The 21773-nt window shown below is 52.8% G+C and overlaps 1 protein-coding gene across 2 annotated transcripts in view; it reads right to left on the reverse strand.

Moving 5' to 3' along the window:
- The window catches only part of RYR1 (ryanodine receptor 1), a 117283-nt gene that overhangs the window by 56358 nt on the left and 39152 nt on the right, over nt 1-21773 (reverse strand). For both annotated transcript variants that reach the window (XM_059044978.2, XM_059044977.2), the window contains exons 35-63: nt 20496-20756; nt 19952-20152; nt 19506-19617; nt 18101-18247; nt 16162-16435; nt 15295-15409; nt 15077-15209; nt 14601-14695; nt 13195-13330; nt 12762-12948; nt 12569-12677; nt 12069-12189; nt 11570-11739; nt 9932-10152; nt 9758-9848; nt 8682-8822; nt 8127-8290; nt 7940-8018; nt 7590-7679; nt 6990-7130; nt 6545-6619; nt 6369-6444; nt 5906-6029; nt 5470-5585; nt 3416-3483; nt 3199-3320; nt 2683-2732; nt 2199-2259; nt 1831-2069 (exon numbers count right to left, since the gene is read on the reverse strand). In XM_059044978.2, the coding sequence (XP_058900961.1) occupies nt 1831-2069; nt 2199-2259; nt 2683-2732; nt 3199-3320; nt 3416-3483; nt 5470-5585; nt 5906-6029; nt 6369-6444; nt 6545-6619; nt 6990-7130; nt 7590-7679; nt 7940-8018; nt 8127-8290; nt 8682-8822; nt 9758-9848; nt 9932-10152; nt 11570-11739; nt 12069-12189; nt 12569-12677; nt 12762-12948; nt 13195-13330; nt 14601-14695; nt 15077-15209; nt 15295-15409; nt 16162-16435; nt 18101-18247; nt 19506-19617; nt 19952-20152; nt 20496-20756 (3919 nt within the window). The remainder of the gene's footprint in view (nt 1-1830; nt 2070-2198; nt 2260-2682; nt 2733-3198; nt 3321-3415; nt 3484-5469; nt 5586-5905; nt 6030-6368; nt 6445-6544; nt 6620-6989; nt 7131-7589; nt 7680-7939; nt 8019-8126; nt 8291-8681; nt 8823-9757; nt 9849-9931; nt 10153-11569; nt 11740-12068; nt 12190-12568; nt 12678-12761; nt 12949-13194; nt 13331-14600; nt 14696-15076; nt 15210-15294; nt 15410-16161; nt 16436-18100; nt 18248-19505; nt 19618-19951; nt 20153-20495; nt 20757-21773) is intronic.

Consider the following 21773-nt stretch of genomic DNA (forward strand, 5'->3'; position numbering starts at 1 on the left):
ATGTGCCACAACTACTGAAGCCCACGTGCCTAGAGCCCATGCTCCACAACAAGAAAAGCCACTGCGGGCTTCCCTGGTGGTGCAGTGGTTGAGAGTCCGCCTGCCGATGCAGGGGACACGGGTTCGTGCCCCAGTCCAGGAGGATCCCACATGCCGCGGAGCGGCTAGGCCCGTGAGCCATGGCCGCTAAGCCTATGGGTCTGGAGCCTGTGCTCCACAACGGGAGAAGCCACAACAGTGAGAGGCCCGCATACCGCAAAAAAAAAAAAAGAAAAGCCACTGCAATGAGAAGCCTGCCCACAGCAACGAAGAGTAGCCCCCGCTCGCTGCAACTAGAGAAAGCCTACATGCAGCAGCAAAGACCCAATGCAGCCCAAAATAAATTTAAATAAATTTAAAAACAAAAAGTTCAGCAATAAGTTTGGAAATACTTTCACTCATAAAGTGAAAGGTAAAACAAATGGGGCAGATTGTTAACAGTTCTCTTCTTTCTACTTTTCTGTATGTTTTTAAAATTTCAGAATAAAATGTTGGAGGGATTCCCTGGCAGTTCAGTGGTTAGGACTCCTTGCTCTCACTGCCAAGAGCTCGGGTTCAATCCCTGGTTGGGGAACTAAGATCCCGCGTGCCCCATGGTGCGGCCGAAAAAAAAAATATTGGAGCCGGGGAAGAACCCCATCCAAGTGCTACTTTTTAAATTTTTGTCAATGTCAAATCAGCAGTGAGCTGAGACAGGCCTCCCCTACCCCTCGGTCCCCACAGCCCGTCCTGGACGCCTCCGATCCCCTGGACCCCTCACAACCACCGAACCCCAAACTGACCTTGGCATCTCACTCAAACTTGTTATTTCTTCCAACTTGTCTCATGGAGGCCCCACTGTCCCCAGGTCCCCAGGCCAGGGCCTCACTCTGGATGCCTCCCTTCCACAGCCTATCTCCTCGGCCTCCAAGACATCTCTCCCACCAGCCCTTCCTGTCCTTTCCTGCCTCTGCCATGCTCCACATCTTGTAGGGCTTTTTGAGTACCTGAACATACAATGTCATCACCCCCTATTGGGTGTTTTATCTTGCCCGTGTCTCATTAACAACATTATGTTACACACTGTATGCATTATGTTACAAGATCCCAGGCTGGGTCACACACTATAGGTGCCATTTGGTAGGAAAAATACAGTAGACACTGCCAATTGACTCCCAATATCTGCTCTTACCTTCTTTCTGCTCTTCTCTTCTTCCTAGTAAGAGACCTCCATACTTAGCTCAACACATGAATAAAGTCTACCATCCTAGCCTTCCTTACAGTGACATGTGGCCATATGCTAAGTTCTGGCCAATAGGATAAATGTGAGCAGAAGCGATGTGGGCCATTTCTACATTGTTCCTTTAAAAGAACTGAGGTGCCCTCCTCTGTTTTCTCTTGTCTCCTACTGGCTAGAATGAGAAGATGATGGTGCACCCTCTTGGACCATATGGATAAAGTCAACATTTCAGGGACTGCAGAGCAACAAGGTGGAAGGAATCTGGGCTTCTGACATCATGATCAACCTACCAGTAGACTGTTACATGAAAAAGAAATATATCTGTCACTTGTTTAAGTTAACTGTGATTTAGGTTCTTTTGTTAGAGCTGTGGAATTAATGCTCTGATCAACTCATTCTCTTACCTACCAATTTTCTGAACTGAATGCACACTCTGTTTATGGCAATGAATCCTCCCAATAAATATAATGCTGAAACACCTGCAGATTCTATCAGGCACACTGGGATGGGTGGTGTTGGTTGAACTGACACCCCCCCCCCCCACAACTGCCCTTGGGATCAGGAGCCCTTACGGATAACATCGTCTCCAAACTGGTGCTGGGCGATGTGCTGGAAGAGGGTGGTGAGCACAGGCAGCAGGGCCACGGTGGTGTAGGTGAGGTTCTGGCCCACACCCTTCACCTGCGTGCGTGTCTGCGACACCTTGCCTAGCCGCAGGTTCTCCACCATCTTCTCGATGTCCTCCGAGGCGCTCTCAAAGAAGGAACGGAGGCCAGCCTTCACGATCTCGGGGCCAGACTTCATCACGGTCCTAACAGGCAGGTGGGGGCAAACCAGTTCCAGAATCTGAGATTCAAGATTGAGGAGAGTCTAGGAGAACAGGGCTTGGGGGTGGGAGCATGGTTAGAATGGGAGTGGCCACCATGACCCTTAGCCCCACCTGGCATCCAGGGAACGTGCCAAGATATGAAGACAGTTGACCACAGCTGGGGCATCCGTCCCTGGGGGAAGAAGTTGGGCTTGGGTGAAGAAAGGGTTATGGGGACAGTACCTCCCTCTACAGCCAACTCAGCTGATCTCTCTTCATCCATCCCCAGCCCACCTAGACTCCCACAGGCCCCTGTCCCTCCCCCATCCTGGCCGTGATCCCCTCTGCCTGTCCCTCCCCCATCCTGGCCCTGACCTCTGGGCCGTCACCGTCTGGTGATGAGTCTGAGAGTTCCAGGATGGCAGGGCCCGGGACTATCCCAGTCACTGCTCTGTCCCCAGGACCACCCACTCCATGTGCAAGTCCAGAGGAAGAACACAGTGAAAGCTGTTCAGATTAAGGCAGGAACCTGGGCCATATTTCTTCAGGGCGAGGTTGTGAAGAGGGGAAGAGAGGGAAGATTGGGGAGAAGGGGCTCGGGAGCAGAGCTACTTACCAAAGAGAGAGACTCGGTGACGGACAAGAGCGGCAAGCTTGCAGAAGAGGCTGAAGAAAGAGAGAGAAACAGGACAGGAGAAACAGGGAGTGAGGACACCAAGGGGACACAATGAGAGGAGGAGGGACAGGGAAGACAGAGGGAGAGTGACGGAAGACAGAGCCAGGAGGAGAAAGGATGATGGGGGAGAAAACGAAGGAGACAGAGGGGGTGCAGAGGGGCAGAGAGATGAACCAGCTTGAAAGTCACAAGCAGTAACTGGTACGCTGGGGGTGGGGAGTCTGGTCTGCCTTTTTGACAGGGTGACCAATTCGTCCCAGGCTGCCTGAAAGTCCCGTGTCCTGGGGCACACCAGGACGGTTGGTCACCCTAGCCCTTCTATTACCTCTGCAGGTAGACCGATCAGTGCCTAGCACCTAGGACAGAGCCTCTAAGGTCCAAGGATGGGAGGAAAAGATCCAGGATTATAATGCCATGAGGTCAGGGGTGTGAGTCACAGGTCCCAGGGGGGCGCACCTGGTGATCATTTCCTTCTCCTTGTTGGAGGCGTGGCCACCACTGCCCAGCACTTTGGCCGGTGTGGACAGGAAATAGAGGCAGTGGTTGGTGAAGTACTGGTTGATCAAAGGGAGCAGGATCTGGGGGCATGGGGAAGAGATGAAGGGGATTGGGTGAAGAGAGAGGAGAGCCCACCAGTCCCCAGCCTCCTCCGGCTTCTGAGCCCACCTCTCACCTTGGCAAAGAATTTAATCTCCTGTTCGTGAGGGGACTTTTCCACTCGTCCACTGCTGACCACAGCCTCTGGTGGGGGGAGGCAAATAGGGGTCATGGTGGCTTCAAGGCTAGGGAACTCAGGGTTTTCTGAGGGGGCAGAGTCGGGATGTGATAGGAGATTGCCTCCTGGTATGAAGTCACTTGTATTGGCTTTGAGGTAAACCTCTCTCCCCTGTCTTTCATCTGATCCCCCTAACGCCTTGATCAAACCCTTCCTGAGGCTGAAAATGGGGAGGAGGACAAACTGGGATGGGGTAAGGCCATGGAATGTCCCCCTCCTCACCAATCACAAGTCCTTTTCTTTCTGAACTTCAGTATCTGTCACTGAGTAAATGTGGAATGAATGAATGAAACAAGAAGTCAATATAGACAAACTAGATTCAACTTTAAAGTGGAAATCTGTTTCAGTCATCATCATCATCATCGTAGTGATGGTAATAATTCATATTATTAAAATAATAATACTATTAAAATAATAATAAAAAAGAAGGCTCCAATTACTAAACACTCGTTATGTCCCCTGGCACTGTGAGAAATGTTCTTGCACAATCTCCTCCCAACCTGGAGGCCTGTATACTTGGTCCTTCATTCCCATTTTACAGATGAGGAAATTGAGGTGAAATAGCTCACTCCAGGTCACTCAGCAAATAAGTGACAGAACTGTAGCTGGTTATGGTGAACAGAATCCCCCTTTCACAGATGAGCAAACTGAGGTTCAAGGAGGAGAGGGAATTGCCAGGAGGCTGTGCAGCATGGAGGTCTGGCTCACGTGGGATTTGGGGTGAGATGTATGAGGGAATCCCGCTGGGTCACTCACTCACCTGAAGGGAATTTGGGGGTTCCTGGGTGGCTCTTAAGGGGAATGCTGGGGCTCTCTGGGGGAAGCTGGAAGGGATCATAGGGGCCCCAGCTGTGATTCTTAGTGATATACAAGAGGCAGCTGCGGGGCATCCCAACTGCCTCAGCCTTCGAAATAGATCCAGAATCTGCCCAGTTCTCACTCTCTTCTGCTCCTGCCCCCCTCAGTCTGCTTCCACAGGCAGCCAGAGGGAGCCTGTGAACACCCAAGGCAGATCAGGGCCCTCTCCTGCTTGGAATGCTCCCGCGGCACCATCTCACGCAGAGCAAAAAGCCACAGTCCTCACCATGGCCTGCAAAGCCCGTCATGGTCTGCGTGTCACTGACCCCATTTCCTCTCACTCTTCCCCTCGGTTACGCTGCTTCAGCCACATGAGCCTCCTAATACGCACATCAGCGACCTCTGCACTGGTTGTTCCTCTCCCTGAAATACTCTCCCCAGCTTCCCGGAATACTCTATTTATTTATTTGACCGCACAGCAGGGCTTATGGGATCTTAGTTCCCCGATCAGGGATCAAACGCATGACCCCTGCAGTAGAAGTGCAGCATCTGAACCACTGGACCGCCAAGGAAGTCCTGGAATACTCCGTTTAAAAGTTAAACCAGGGGCTTCCCTGGGGCTTCCCTGGTGGCGCAGTGGTTGAGAGTCCGCCTGCCGATGCAGGACATACGGGTTCGTGCCCCGGTCCGGGAGGATCCCACGTGTCGCGGAGCGGCTGGGCCCGTGAGCCATGGCTGCTGAGCCTGCGCGTCCAGAGCCTGTGCTCCACAACGGGAGAGGCCACAGCAGTGAGAGGCCCAAGTACCGCAAATAAATAAATAAATTAATAAAAAAAAAAAAAAAAAAAGTACAACCGGCCCACACTCCCAACCCTCTTTAGCTAGCTCTAGTGTATTCCTCTTCCCATAACACTAATCACTTTCTGACACACTCAGTGATCTCCTTATTTCCGACTTTAAATGGCTGAATCCACCACAGGAATGTAAGTTGCAGGAGGACAGGGATCTTTGTCTTCTTGTTCACTGTCTTATTCTCAATCCCTAGAACAGTGTCTGGCACAATGATTAGATGAGGGGAGGAAGGAGAAATGAATGAACTGGGTGCCTTTGTGAAACTACAGCTAGGGCGGGGACGGGGAGGGAATTCTCCGTACCCAGGTGGGCGATAAACTCCTGAGAAATGTCCATCCAGCGGAGCAACTGCTGCAGGAAGCCGAAGGCGAACCGTTTCTCAATGGAAGACGTGTCCAGTTCCATGTCCTTAAGGCCCCTGCGTTCAGGCAGAGCGAGAGGTCAGCCCAGATGCAGACCCGCCGTGTTTCCCACCTCTTTCCAGTTCGGCCTGGACTCCCCCAGGCCCTGCCTCCGCTTTCTAGACCCCACCCTTCTTACGCTCCTCCCCTCTCTGGCCCCGCCTCTGCCCTCCAGGCCCCACCCCTCTATGGCCCTGCCTCTGCCTCCAGGCCCCACCCCCATCATCTTCCCCTCTCTGGCTCCGCCTCCGCTACCTAGGACTCGCCTATCCCATCTTTTGCCGGGGTTCCGCCCACTCTCCCTACCCCTCCCGGGCCAGCCTTCCAGCCCGCTTGCCTGGTGACCGCGTAGCCGTTCATCTGCAGGAACTTCAGCAGCTCCTGGGCCTTCTCTCTATCTCGTGCCTTCTCCTTGGCCGTAAGTGTGTCGTAGGGAACCAGCAGGGGGTGGGTCCCACCACCTGGGGCAGCAAAGACCAGAAATCAGGGGCGTGGGGGGGGACCCAGGCCGCTCATTGAAGTGGTTCCTGAAGTTGAGGGTGTGCATAATTATAGTAATAAAGACAGAGATTAGAATAACCAAATATTGCTTTCAGAGGCTCCTCACATCCTCGCCACAGCCCTACAGGAGTAAATGCTGTGAGTATCCCCATTGTAGAGACACAGAAACGAAGGTTCAGTAGGGTGAAAGCAACTGTTCAAAGTCACACAACTCTAACCCAGGCCCTTATGACTCCGGAGCCTGTGACTAGGGGACTACGGCGAAGGGGAGTCTGTGTGGCGTGGGGTGGGTGCCTCACCCTTGGCTTCCAGCTCCTGTTTCTTCTTCCGTCCCCATGTGTTGTGGTAATTTTCCGCCAGTTGTTCTGCCATGGCCTGGGAGAGGATGCAAAGGGTCAAAGCCCACATTCAGAGGATGTCTTCCTCTCCCAACAGACAGTCCTCCAGTCCCCAAATAAAGGATCAGAAGACTCACCTGCAGCTCCCGGGACATGGTAACTCCGGTGAGGTCGGGGGGCTGGGGGTTGTAGCCTTCCCGTGGATCATAGGTCTGGGGAGACAAGGGAAAGATGGACGGACTAGCAGGAAGCCCAGCCCCCAAGCCAATTTATCCCCCCTACCTGGCCCTACACCCCTCCTCTGTGCCCTCTCCTTAAGTCCCTGTCTCTAAGCCACCCTCCTCTCTTCTGCCCTTTGCAGTTCTTCAGACCCATGCCCTCTCCCTTCCCAGATCTCTCAGCCTTCTCCTGCACCCCCTCCTGGCCTTCCCCCTTCCGCTGACCCCACCTTTTTCCCGTGGCCCTTATCCCCCCTCTCGACCCCACCCCCTGCCTGGCCCCATCCTCTCCTGGCCCCTCCCCTTACTCCAGCCGTTCACCACCCCCTCATCACCCCGCCCCCTATCCCAGCCCCGCCTCCACCTGGGCACTTTGGGATATCTTCCGGGTTTTTTTCTTCTCCGTCTTCTCCTCCTCACCCTCCCTGGCTTTCTCTATCGTCCATTCCCAGGCAATCATGGCCTTCAAGGACTCCTTGATGGGCCAGCGGTAAATCTCTTTGTCCTGGGGTGGACAGGAGGGAGTGGAGTTGGTGGAATGGGGTGAGAGGGAGGTGGAGGTAGGAGCCCCTGGCTCAGCCTCACTGGCCTCCAGTGTCCCAAAAAGGGGAAAGCCCTGACCACGTGGCTAGGAAGTGGTCCAGTCTGAATTCAATCCCAGGTGTCTTACCTGTTCTGTAACAGAGTTTCCCAAACTCTCATTATCCCCTTTTATACATGAGACTCAGAGAAGTTAAGTTGTATGGTCAAGGAATCAAACCCAGTCTCTCCAACTCTTTCTAAGAGAAGGGACACTAGGAGTCTGGGGTCTAGGGGAGGCAGCCAAGTTTGAGGGAAGGCAAAGTCCATGGGTGGGGAGCCTTAACCCGCAGATCCAGCTAGATCCAAGCCCATGAAGCTGCCTCACCCCTCCCTGATCCCCCAAATTTTGGACCCCCAACTTGGGCGCCAAATGCTTGGTCACCTTCTCCGAAAACGTCTTGTAGGGCCTCAGCATGGGATGGGTCTTCAGTTCCTCATCTATGTTCTCCCCATAGGACCAGTTGTTCTGGATCTGGAGGTGGAGAGGGGACAGGTGGGGCCAGTGTCACTATGGAGCTGGGGGTGGGAGCAGGATGAGGTGTGGACAGACACTGAGAGGGAACCCTGGAGGGGCTGAGGGTTCCAGGGGAGGCTGTGAATCCCAGGAAGAGTTATGGGTCTCAGGGAAATCTGGGGCCCTCCGGGAGGATCTGGGTCTGGGGGAAAGCTGGGGTCTTGAGGAAGGCTGGCAGGGGTGGGGGTTCCTGGAGAGGGGAGGGCCATGACGCCAACCTTGTCGAAGGCCCACTTCTCGTGTGTGTACTCCGCAAACTTGTTAATGAAGGAGTCCAGCTTCTCCGGGATGATCACACTATAGGGGGGTGGGGTCAGCAGATGTTAGGGCCGGCCCCTCCTTCCACCTCTGAAACCTTCTCCTTATCCCAGGCCCCAGGCCCCCCCTCCTGCCCCCAGGCCGCACTTGAGGGTCTCCACAGGCCGAGGATCAAAGTTGCCTTCAGCGTCCACCGTGGCCTTTTTCTCAGCCTTGGATGAGTATGAGGCGTCCACGTAGTCGGGGGGCAGGGCCCCTGCGATGGCACACAGGCAGGGCATAGCCATGCGGTACAGCTCTGGGTCATATTTCTGGGGAGGTCAGGGCGGGAGGTCACTGCAGGCCTGACGGAGCCTTCAAATCCTGAAGCACCAGGACTTCAAACTCACCCCTCCGATCATCACCCCTCTTTCTTGGGCCCGCAAACATGAAGTATGGTCTCTCTCCCCGAAACCCAAACCTCAGACCCACCTGGACTCTCAAACCACCCCAATGTTACCCCCTCCAAGCCCCCAAGCTAGAGGCCCATTCCCTCTTCCATAATGTTCAAACCAGAGGCCCAACTCAGATTCTCCTAGATCCAAACCTGAAGAACTGCCTCCCTCCCTGAACCCCCAACTTTGAGGATTTCATTCTGGATCCCTGACTTCAGGCCCCAGACCCTCCAAACAGGCTTCTTTCAGGGCCCTTGGGTGCCCAGACCTTATGGGCCAGAGAGTCAAAGATGCCCCAGAAGAGTTTACGGGTGAGGTGCAGCTCTTCCTCCGAGGTGACCCCGTAGTTGGCCCAGCCTGTGGGGAGACAGTAGTACTTCCAACAACGCTCATAGTGGTTGGTGAGGAGCTGGGTGGGAACAAGAGGGGGACACACAAATGAGGGGCACATAAACAGGTGGCAGGCGAATGAAGGCCCAGGGAAGCCCCGGGGTGGGGGTGGGGGTGGGGGGTAGCAGTGCTTTTAAATTATGAAGGAGGTGTGGATTATGCAAATGATATGCTAATAAAGGGGAAATGGCATGCGTATTGGGAAGTGGTCCTGGACAGTTTATTATGTAAATTTGGCACTCTAATTCAGAGTCAGGATGGGCATTAAATCAGAGCTGGATTTGTCTGGTGTTCTTTATACAAATAAGCATGCAGATATTAATCCATGGGTAGGGTTATGTGCAAATGGGCATACGGATGAAGTGATCTGTGCTTCTGTGAATGAACATGGCAAATAGAAACATAGGCAGCACCCCATGCAACACGTGCTAGTTGGGAAGAGAGCCTCCACCAGCCAATATGCAAATTTGAAATGGCGGCTGATTTAGATGTATTACGCAAAATAGTTAAAATATCTGAATTGGGGGTATCCCCTTATGCAAACTAGCATGCAAATGAAAAAATAATACGAGAGACAGTGTGCAAATATTCAGGATAGCTGTGGTACTATTTACTCAAATAAATGCAGTCATTTGAATAGTGGAAGGCCGGTGGTCTAAGCATGCAAATAAGCATGCTAATTAGAAAAAGTGTGCCCCACGCAAATATATGCTAATTAAGGTGGGGGTTGGCTCACTGTTATGCGAATTAAACGCTAATTAGAGGCACCAATGTCGCAAAGTGAATGTTAAAAAGCTTTCTATGGGGCCCGCTGCCCGCGCGTTTGCAGGTTAACTGGCCTGGGCGGTGTAATACAAATAAGCCCCATGGTCCGAGGGCGGAGCAAGCCGGTGGGTGGAGCAAGCCGGTGGGTGGAGCATGGAAATACGCAAGATGAAGAGGGCTTGCCCTCACCTTGAGCGGCATCTTGGCGAACTCGTTAAGGATGGGCACGTCGAACACCAGGCGCCGCAGCAGGTGCTGCAGCATGGACGGGCGGATGTACCTACAGGGACATGCAAGGGGCGGGGTTATCTCACCCTGAGGCCCGCTCCACCCGTAGCCCCGCCCACCAGGGTCCCGCCCCACCTGCAGAGCGCCATCAGGCATTCCTCGATGACGTCGCGCTGCGCCTTGGTGAGCGAGCGGCCGCGGGACAGGCGGTACACCGTGTGAAGCATGGAGTCCACCATGATGGCGCGATGCTCGGTTCTCGCGAAGAGCGGCGCACACTTGGTGATGAGCGGCAGCACCGCTAGGCACAGGTAACGGTTCAGCGCCAGCGCCATCTCCGTGGTGCTGAAAGTGGCCTGGGGCGCAGGGTGAGGACATCAAGCCCTGACACCCGCCCAGGATAACTCTGGACAAATGACCCCGGCTTCTGATCTTCCCCTGAAACCTGCTTCTCCCACACTCCACTACCCTTAGTACTTCGGACTATGCAAAATTTCAAATACACGCAAAAGTCCAGGAGCCAATTAATGAACCCTCATTACCCAGATTAGGCTGTTCTGCAGATACCCACCTTCTGCATGCTTTTCCTCTCTACCTTCGCCTTTTTTCCTGTAATATTTCATGCAACCCCCAGCCATATAACATTTTACCCAAAGATACTTCAATATGTATCTCCATTCAGACAAGTATCAATACTTCTATTTAACATTCCATGCTGCCATTATCACACCTCACAGAATTAACGAAATTTCTTAATAATCATGATCAGCTTTCTCAAACTGTCTCAAAAATGGCTTTGCATTTAGCTGCGATTGTTTGGATCAGGGCCCCAGGAAGACCCCCATACTGTACTTGGCTGACAGGTCTCTCCATCAGCAACTGTTCCTTTTCCTCCCCCCCTTTTAAGGCTATTTATTTGCTGAAGAAACTGAGTCATGGGTCCAATGGAATTTCCTACATTTGGGCCTTGGATGGTTGCTTCCCAGTGGTGTCAGTTAACTTCTTCCTCTGCTCCCTGTATATCTGATAAACTGGTAGTTATAGATTCAAGTTCCGGGGTTCCCTTTCCCAGTAGGGAACAGTCATTTCTCCCATCTTAAGAAGAGCCTTCTCTTGACCAAGTTCACCCAGCCAGCACATCGCCATTTCCCTGCCTCTTCTGTCACCAACTTGTGTAGACTGTCAACACTTGCTGTCTCCAATACCTCACCTCTCAACCTCTCTCTCTGAGAGGAGCTCTCTCTCTCTCTCTCTTTTTTTTGGCTGCACTGCATGGCATATGGGCTCTTAGTTCCCTGACCGGGGGCAAACTTCCACTGCGCCCCTTGCAGTGGAAGCGTGGAGTCTTAACCACTGGACCGCCAGGGAAGTCCTGCCAGGCTCTCCTAAATCCTTTCCCATAAGGCTTTAGCCCCACCACCTCACTGAAACTGCTTCCTCCATTCGGCCAAACCAATGGTGAGTTATCAGTCTTCATCTTAACTTGGCATTGTCACCTTCTATTATTATTGTTCTTGTTGTTGTTGTGCATGGGTCTTTGTATCTCCACGGTGCTGAGCCATCACTGAGAATTCTTTTTCATAACCTGAGGTGTTGGGGATTTCCACCCACCCTTTCCCAGAACTCAGAGTTTTTCTTGGTTTTTGTTTTCTATCTTGATGGTGGGGGAGGGAGGATTATGATATGTACACAGTTCAGAACAAACAAAAGTGCTGCCACTATTCCCATGACACATCCCACTCTGGAGGCCGGGAGCGTGGCCAGACTACTCACCGTGTCCAGCGAGGCGGCCGCCCGCATGTCGGGCAGGAAACCCACATCTAGCACATGCAGCAGGAACTCCTGGTTCTCGATGCCGTACACACGGTCCAGGAAGAGCACCATCGACGCCTTGTGGTCCGGCACAAAGGATGCCGACATCTTTGGCTGTACCAGTGCCCCATCTGTGGGCAAGAGAGCAGGGTCAGGGGGCTTCCCTGGTGGCGCAGTGGTTGAGAATCCGCCTGCTGATGCAGGAGACACGGGTTCGTGCCCCAGTCCGGGAAGGTCCCACATGCCGCGGAGCGGCTGGGCCCGTGAGCCATGGCCGCTAGGCCTGCGTGTCCCGAGCCTGTGCTCCGCAACAGGAGAGGCCACAACAGTGAGAGGCCCGCAAAAAAAAACAAAAAAAACAAACAAACAAAAAAAAAAGAGAGCGGGGTCAGGGCTGCTCTGGGGGTCCCTCTGCTTCCTCCCCAGCATCACTCCCTTGCTGAGCCCCGCCCTTCCGCACCTTTGCCCAGGGTGGGGATCTGCAATGGGAGGCTGATGATGCCCACGAGGTCGTCCAGGGGCACGAGGGAGCGCAGGATGGCGCGGATCCGCAGGGCCTCGCCTTTGCCGGCTTGGATTAGCTGGAGAGGGGAGGTGGGCATGTCATCAGGCACCCCCTGCCCCATATGGTCATTCCCCCATTCCATCCCTTCCCAACCCACTGGCAGGTAAAGACTCCGTCCCGTGGAGCTAACTCTAGAATTCCCAGCCCTGACCCCTCTGCCTGTGCTTCTCCCTGCAGCCCTGACTACCACTGGCTTTCATTGCCTGATCTCCCGCACTGGACTGAGAGCTCTGTGAGAGCAGGGCCAGGGGCTCTCTCGGCCACTGGTGTGTCCCCAGCATTGCCTAGCCCAGGACCACACGCATAGCAACAGCTAAATCAATGTTGTTGAATGTCTGAATGAAGAGGTTCAAGGTTGGCTGTGCCCGCCCCCCAGCCCAGCCTTCAGGTCTCACATGCATCTCTGGTGCACAGCGGCCCAGCAGGTCGATCAAGGCAGCGTAGAAGGACATGATGGCATGTCCAAGGTGCACCCGGTTTTCCTCGGGGGGCTCCTCCCCGAAGCTGCAGGGGGAGGCGGGTGGTGTGAGGAGGCAGCGAGGGGCTCGGGGAGGGTGGTGGTTGGGTCGGAGGGGGCAGGAGACTCACAGCTCACGCCGCCGGTCCCTGCGGACTCCTGGGCCATCCCTCGCGGGGTCCTCGGAGATGCGGATGGCCTCTTCAATGGTGGCCAGCAGCCCCGAGCTGCCCTCGCCCCGCAGGGCGGGCCCGAAGCACTCAGGCTTGCGGATCAGCAGGCGTACCACCACGTTGGCATTCTCCTCCACGCTCTCACCTGGCGGCTCGCGGGGTCCGGAGGCCTCATGAGCCGCTGCCCAGGGCCCCTCCCTGGACAGCCCCTGACCTGGCACCTCAGGGGTGAACGTCAGGCCCCCGTTTTCCTCCAGACCCTGCCCCGCGCCCACTTGGAGGCATCCCTGCTCAGGTCAGGCCTGTGGCCCAGGATGTGGGCCACACCCGAGGGAGGCTTTGGCCAGTGACCCCCAGCCTCCCGCCCTATTACCGCCACCCGTTGCCTCACCGTTGACGAAGACAGCGAAGCGCAGGAAGTCCAGGTAGCGCTCGCCGCCGCAGGGGTTCCAGCCGATGTCTGGGTACCCTTTGGCCAGGAGTATGGGGCAGCTTTGGAGGCCACAGCCTGCCAGGTAGGACACCACCTGGGGGCACAGGAGGCTCAGCCAGAGATTATACCCACACCACCCTCCTCCCCAAGGCTCGAGTCCCTGCCCATCCCTGGAGCTCCGCAGTCCAATTTGGATCCCTCAGCAAACAATAACCCTCATCCTCCACCATCGTTTCCCACCTGGACCATCGCAGCCACCTCCTCCCTGGGCTCACTGTTCCCTTCAACGCCTAGTCTGTCCCCCACAGTCAGAGAGACCCCTACTGTCTCACTTAGGGCCCAAGCCAGAGCCCTCGCTGTGGCCCACAGACCCTCCACACAATCTGCCCTTGTCAACTCCCTGCCCTCGCATCCTAGCACTTACCCTGTCTCCCTCTGCTCCAAGCACACTGCTCTCTCTGCTGTTCCTCAAACTCATCAGGTTCACTCCTGCCTCAGGGCCTTTGCACTGGCTGCTTCCCAGCTTGGAATGCTCTTCTCCCTCATGTCCATATGGCCCTCATCTCCTTCAGAACTTTACCTGAAGGTCACTTTCTCAGTGAGGCTTTCTCTGACCACTCGTGTCTAAACTCAGACACCCTCCCGACACTTGATATTTTGCTCCCTTGCTCACGTTTTTTCTTCCTTAACACTCGTCACTAGCTAATACACCACATATTTTACTTCTTCATCTTGTTTATTATCCATCCTCCCAACTAGAATGTCAGCTTCACAAGGACAAGAATTTTTGACTCTCAATCACTGTCATACCCCTACTGCCTTGGAGGGGTCCTGACACATAGTAGATGCTCAAAAACATTTGTTAAATAAATAATACTATAATAGTAGATAACTGTCAGAGAGTGCTTACTGCTTTGTAAATGCTTTCGTGAGTTAACTTATTTAATCCTCAGAACAACTGTATGAAACTGTTTCTATTATATTCATTCTACAAATGAGGAGATGGAGGCCTGGAGAATTTAAGCCACTTGTCCAAGGCCACAGAGCAAGAGAGCGGGGCTGGGAGTGGGGGCGGTGAGTTGAATCTAAGTTGCTGAGCTCCAGAGCCCATGCCTTTCACTGCTACGCACAGAAGCAGGGAGCACAGAGGGCCAAGAAACGTGCCAAGCCCACGTGGCTGGGGAGGGTGGGGTGTGGATTTTCACTCAGCCCCGTGAGCGAGTGACTGGGTCCTGTCCCTTTGCTGCAAATTATTCCCCTTCTGATTCAGTTCTGGACCATGCACAATGGCACCCATAGAGTGGGACCCAAATCAGCAGGTGCCCCAAGGGGCCACGTATGGGCCAGGCCTCCTCCCTCCACACCTTCTCCAGATCCTGCTCCTGCAACGCCAAGGCCAGCTCGTTGTTGTCGATGACGGAGGCAGCTGCCACGTCCAGGGGCGTGGAGCCCTGCATGCCTGTGGGGGTGAGAGGCAGTGAGAATGCTCTTCGGAGGTGCCTAGCTGACTGTCTCACTTTTGCTTGCCTCACCTCCTCCGGGAAGCCCTCCTTGACCACCCCTTTTCCAGCCTGGGTCAGGTGCCTCCTCTGACTGTGCCTCTCCATCCCAGGCCTGACCAGTCCAGGCTGACACTGTCTGGGATGGGTTTGTCTGCCCCATTCCACTGTGAACCCCATTAGGGCCAGGGCCAGGGCTGTCTGGGTATCCCCAGCAGTGCTCATTACAGGTCCAGATCCAGGGTGAGTGGAGAGTGAGTATTTGTTAAATGACTCAGTGAGCCAGTGGAGAGTGGGGGCAGCCTGGATGGACCACCAGGAGTGGGCTCAGGGCTCCTCACCCAGGCCAATGCCGCTGTTCTCCAGCAGGTAGCTCAGGTGGTCAAACATGGAGCGCTGGTTCTGCCGGCTGATGCGGCAGAAGTAGCAGAGGAAGCGGCAGCAGCTGGTCACCATCTTGGGGAAGCGGATCTCCTGGGCAAGCAGGGTGGGCTGGTGGTCAGTGCCTGCCCTCCGGGGCCCCCTCCCCTGAGCTCCCCGGCCCACACAGCCCCCTTACCTTGGATTCGCCGCCCCCAAGGACATTCACCATGACCTCCATGACTGTCTCATGCATGCCCAGCGCCCGCATCAGGTTCGGGTGTTGGTAGAAGACTTTGTTGTTCATGATGTTCCTGTGGACAGGTAGAGTGCATGGGGTCAAGTCCAGGGAGAGCCTCCAGACCCTTGCGGGAGCCATCACCACCACTGTGCTAACAGTTAACATTACCGCACTCCTAGTCTGTGCCCGGCACCGCTCCCTTTACAGACCTGAACTCATTCAATCCTTATGTCTGCTCTGGGAGGCGGGAACTAGAATTATCCCTCTTTCACAGACAAGGAAACCAGAGGATCCAAGGTGGGCTCCCCTGGGGCGGAGATCTTTATCATGTTGCACGTTGTAACCCCAAGTGCCTAGAAAGGGCCTGGCACACAGTAGGTGCTCAGTAGATGTTTGCTGAGTGAATGAATGAGGCTCACTTGGCACTGAGTGCTCAAGACTATTGTTATCATTATTATTACTGTTATTACCACTACACGAGCTCACTGAAGCCGCACCACAACTCTTCAAGATAAGCGTGGCTCTTCCTCAGTTTAGAGATGAAGAAACCGAAGCTCAAAGAGGGTAATTCTTGAGCCAAGAGTCACAGGTGAGTAGGATCTGTTACCCAGGGGTGGGTGGAGAGGTAAGGGGGGGTGGGGGGGACATTACCTAGGGAGATGGGCTAGCTGCTGGGAGGAGCACACCACCCTGAGGATGGGGCAGAAACGGGGAAGGACACATTATTGCATCCAGAGGACGTGAGCCGGTAGACAAGCTTGAGCCGGAAGGTCTCCCCTCCCTTCCCAGGGGATGTGCAGCCTCAGGGGAGGGGCAGGGCCTCACCCAATGCTCTGGATCATGAGGTTTTCCTCCTGGGGGCCCATCTGCACGATGAGCAGGGACCGGATCTGGCCAAGGCACTCAAGCAGGCTCATGGTGTCCTCCACGGAGGAGGGTGAGATAGTGTAGGCCCGGGGCAGGGCACGCAGCAGCTCCCCGAGCCCGTCGTACTGCCGGTGCAGCAGGCTGAACATGGCCCGTACCAGCTCGGGGCTCTGCACGAAGTCCTCTTGGGCCCAGCGCACCACTGTGTGGGACACCAGCTCCTGCAGCGACTCTGGGAAGGGGACACAAGGGTAGGAACACTCTTCCTGGCCAGGGCCTTGAGTGAAAATGGTACAGAGGGCGCCCCTCTTTCCAGAGGGCTTCTCAGTTGCTAACCACCCACCCCCCGCCCTCCCCCTGCCAGGAGTGGGCAGATTCTGGCAGATTTTGTTCTGCGGCTCTAGGAGTCTCCCTATCCTCTTCACCCTATACCCAGACCGTAAGTGCCTCCCTAAAAGCTTTAAGAGGAAAAAGCAGTTGTATCACTGAAAAGTACCAGAGCATTATTCTGAGCACCTTTGAAAGTGCAAGTGGTAATTCCATTTGTTCTGTAAAAACACTGCTGATTTTTCATCATGGGAGACAACAGACTCAAAGAAAAACTGTGGGCTGGTCCGATGGTAGTGGGTTACCAGAACTTATTAACGTTAGTGTCACTAAAGTTGGTATACAACCCCCCACTGCTAAATTTGACTAGCTTTAAAAAAAATAAAAAAAAATAAAAAAAAAAATTAAAAAAAAGAAAAAAAAAGAAAAAAACTGTGAAGACTTTGGTGTCATCTGAAAATTATGTCAAAAATGAACTCTTTTATTTTCCCTGACGAAGTCCCCGGGACTCTCCTCTCCTATATCCAGCATCCATTTCTCTCCCTGTCTCTCTTTCTCTCACAACCCTTTTTCTTCCCAGGATTTCCGGGAGAGAAGACAGATGTCTCCTGTGCCTCAGGGTCAGGAGAAAGCTTCCTGCACTGGCACTGAATGATGGTGACAATTCATGACCTGTGACATGTCCTACCTTCCTTCCATCTGCTCTACACGATCTGGACCCATCACTTCTGACTTCATATTCTGTACCTCTCCTCCTGTTCACTCTGCTCCAGCCACACTGGTCTCTAAACGCACCAAGCATGTTGCTGCCTCAGGGCCTTTGCACTGGCTGTTCCATCTGTACCAACCATCTTTCCCCAGATCTTTGCATACCTCACTCCCCCACTCCAATCTCTCCATCTTTGTCCCTCTCTCTCCTCTCACTCAGCTTTAGTTTTCTTCTTAATACGTATGGCCATCTGACATTATGGTATATGCATGGTATCTTTTGTAATATTCTAAACTCCTTGAGGGCAGGGACTTTGACTCTTCCCCCTATTATATTCCCTGGCCCTACCAACAGTGCCTGGCCCAGAGTTGACCCAATAAAATTTCTTGAATGTTATAGAATAAACCCTCCACCAAAGTTAGGGACTCTGTACTTGTTATATGGTGTTAATATATAGTTTGCCTAATGACCCATGGGCCCAACATTTATCATGACTGCTTTCCTAACCCCTCAGAATAGTAATCTTTTCACCAAGAAATAAAGGAAAAACAAAGAAAAGCCACAAGTACATGGAAGCCATGGTGGTGCAGGAGTTGCCCCATCTCAAGGTTGGGTGTATGCCTCTGCTCTGGCAGCCATGCACCACACTGTTCCAACACACACACCGTGCAGCCCCAACTTTGGGGCCACGCCTCCAGCATGCCTCCTCTCTCACCCCTCTCTCCACTCCTCCTCTCTCATTAATACCCATCCACCCGTCCCTTGGGCTACTCCTGGTGGCCTGTCTTGGACCCAGAAACTCCCCAAGCGCAGGGCTGCTTGGCCCACCCCTGCGCCATCCCTGGTGGCCCCAGTCCTCACGGGGTTTGTGCTCCTCAGCGGGTGGCTCCTCCTCCGGTTTCTCCTCCTTCTTCTTCAACAGCCGTACCTTCTCCAACAGACTCATCAGGCGGCTGCCCAGGGTGGCTTCTTCCTCTGGTTCTTCCTCCTCCCCCGCCAGCTGAATTCCTGGAGGTGGTCAGGAAGGGAGGGCATGTCATTCATCTGGTTGCTTATTAATCTGCTCTATCATTTACTTCTTTATTCATTCATGTGTTCACTCACTCATTGCTCATTCATGTGTGCATTCGTGGGGTTTTTCATTTGTTTCTTTATATGTTCATGTTTGTTCCTTTATTCATTCCTCGAATCATTTGTCTTTTAAATCAACTATGGCAAGTATCTTCAAAGAACTAAAGGAAACCAAGTCTAAAGTATTAAAGAGAACTATGATGACAATGACTCATCAAACAGAGAATATTAATAGAGGTAGATAATACAAAAAATAACCATATAGAGTTGAAAAGTACAAAAACTGAAATTAAAAAAACACTAGAGGGGTACAACAGCATACTTGAGCTGGTAGGAGAAAGAATCAGTGAACTTGAAGGTAGAACAACAGAGGTTATCCAGTCTGAAGAAAAACTAACAGAGCCTCAGAGACCTGTGGGACACCATCTAGTGTACCAACATATGCATAATGGGAGTCCTAGAAGGAGAGATGAGAAAGGAGCAGAAAAATATTTGGAAAAATAATGGCCTCAAAGTCCCAAATTTGATGAAAAATATTAATCTTCACACCCAAGAAACTTGGTGGCCTAGTGGTTAGGATCCCTGGCTTTCACTGCCGTGGCCTGCATTCGATCCCTTGTTGGGGAACTGAGATCTCACAAACCTCATGGTGCAGCAAAAAACAAAAACAGCTCAAGTAGGATAAATTCATTGAGCTCCACACCTAGATACGTCATACTCAAACTGCTTAAAGGCAAAGGAAAAGAGAAATCTTGAAAGCCAGCCAGGGAAAAATGACTCATCACATATAAGAAAATCTCAGTAAGATTATCAGCTGACTTATGAGAAAAAATAGAGGTCATCCATCCATCCCTCCAGCCATCCTTCTTTTCCTTCATCCAACCAGTCAGCCGTCTCTTCACCCATTTCTTTATTCGGCCATCCTTCTCTCCATCAATTCACACACTCTTCCATCCAGCTATAGCCTACAGCCATGTGTCCACATATACATCCACCCAAATACCCATGTAAACATATCCTTCCACTCATCATCTACCTGTTCACTAACATGGTCATTCATTCAGTCACTCATTCATTTTACCAACAGTTACTGCACAAATACTGTAGATACTGAAGATCAGGAAATCTTAGGAAAACTTCAAGACAAGTCTCAGGAGCAAGTTTGGGAGGAGGATTCTCTGATCTCCTCTCTTACCACAGTGTGTCAGCAGGTCCTGATGAAATTCGAGCAAATCCTGTCGGATCTCTTCGGGGACAGGACAATCCTCCTCATCCTCAGCATCTTTGAAGTGCAACAGCATGTTGATCTAGGGGAAGGTCAAAGATCAGAATGAGGGTCAGAGACCCCAGAGCAGGAACTCTGAAGTCAAGGATCAAAGATCCAATTGTGAGTTCCTGTCTAAGGTCATTAGTGAAGAATATCTGGGCGACGAAAGGTTCGAAAGGAGTCAGGGTCAGTCTGCGGTGACTCAGAAGTCTGGTTCAGAGAGAGGCAGAAGAGTAACAGATAAGTATATGGATAGGGTCAGAGGTCAAGCTCAGATTTAGAGGTTAAGTGAGTATCATCAGTGATCAGAGTAAGGGGAGAGGTTGAGGTTGGGTTTAGACAGTAAGGTCAGCTGGGGTCAGGGGTCAGAGGACCTGCTCCTGGGGTGGGGAGCGGAACTCGCGAGTACGTCGGGCAGTCTCAGCTGCAGTCATGGTGAAGGCTTTCACAAGGACGCTGTAGCGGTCCCTCTGGTTGGCCTGGAGCTTGTCCACGTAGCGCTCTGCAAAGGCTGCAAGAGACTCCACACGGTGCTGCAGCTCTTGGTCACAGAAATACTCCAGCAGGTGACACATCTGTGGGATGACAGCCATGCAGCAGGAGGGATGGTGGTGAGACCATCAGGACTTCCTTGAAACTTTTCTTGCTTTCTCTCCCCACTCCATAGCCCTGCTCTCGTTGAACCACCACTGTCTCCTGCCTGGATCCTCAAGCCAGCCACCTCCATGGTCTCATCCCTCTAATTCACCTCCCACATGGAAACCAGATAGCTCACTCAAAGCCAGCAGCACTCCACTGCTTTATGCCCTTCCACAGCTCCCCACTGCCTTGGGACAAAGTCCAGACTCAAGCCCCACCAGACCCTGTATGTCCTAGCCCAGAGGGATGGAGGCTGGAAAACAGGAAGAATCAGCCCACCTGTAACTTAACAGACTCCGGCAACTTCATCTGGAGCAGCCCCTCCTCCAAGTCTTCTTCTTTTTCCCCTTCTGCTGCCTCCTCTTCCTCTTTTTCTTCATCTTCCTTCTCCCGTGCCTCTTCCTCCTCATCCTCCTCCTTCTCCTCCTCAGCCTCCTCTTCCTCCTCTTCCTCCTCTTCCTCCTCTTCCTCAGTGAATACTTCAGGCTCAATCATCTTCAAGATCTGTTTCACATCCTCATCGCCAAAGATGCCCATCACCTACGGGACAAAGCCTGGGTCTGTCACTGTGGCCTGCAAGGCTTCCATAATCAAGACCCAGCCTCACTCCCCAGATCTGTCTCCCCTGCACAGGCCAGATTCATTCCTGCATTGGCTGTGTATGATTCCTCTTACAAGCAGGAATGGCATCCCCCTGCCCTGCCATCCATCCTCCTTAAGATCCCCCCAGATCCACACCCTGTGTCCCACGTACATGGCCCAGACTACACAGCCAAACATGAGCACCTCTCCCTTCACAAGGAAGTGTCCTTTTTCCCAAGCTTGAGCATTTGTTACTCTGTAACAGGACACACCCTACACCTGAGGCCCTCATATCTCCCAGCATATGCTAACTCTCAGTCAACATAATGAAGGTGCTATCAGATGGAAGGAGAGTAGGTAGATAAAAGGGAGAAAGAGTAGGGAAAGCGAGAGAGATGAATGAATGGGGGGAGGACTGGGTGACTGGGTGGATGAATTAACAGATGGAATAATAGAGGTTTTACGAGGAGATGGATGGATGGGTGGATAATGAACTGAGAGGTGAAGGTAAAGGTGGAAGAAGAGATGGTGGGTAGTGGATGACAGGATAAATGATGTATAGATAGGTGGGTGGAGAGATGGCTTGACAGATGCATAAGCAAGTAAATGAGTGGATGGGCAAATAGATAAATGGGTAAATAACCAGGCACTGGGGTAGGATGGATATGTGGATGGGTGGATAGGTTTGTGTATGAAAAATTGGATGGATGGATGGATATGTGGGTGAGTCATTAGATGGGTATGTGAACGGAAGGGTACATGAAATGAAGAAGGGGTAGAAGGATGGAGAATGGGTGAATTAAAGGGTGTAGATGGTTGGATGGATTTGTGGGTACGTGGATGGGTCTTACTATATATGGATAGAGAGATGCATGGATTGATGGACAGATAGGTGGAAGATGGAGAAATGGATGCATCTGTGGACGGGTGGATGAATGGATGCACAGGTGGAAGGAAGATGATGGCTGAATGCAT

This window comes from Kogia breviceps, chromosome 18 (assembly GCF_026419965.1).
Source record: "Kogia breviceps isolate mKogBre1 chromosome 18, mKogBre1 haplotype 1, whole genome shotgun sequence".
Classification (NCBI taxonomy): Eukaryota; Metazoa; Chordata; class Mammalia; order Artiodactyla; family Physeteridae; genus Kogia; species Kogia breviceps.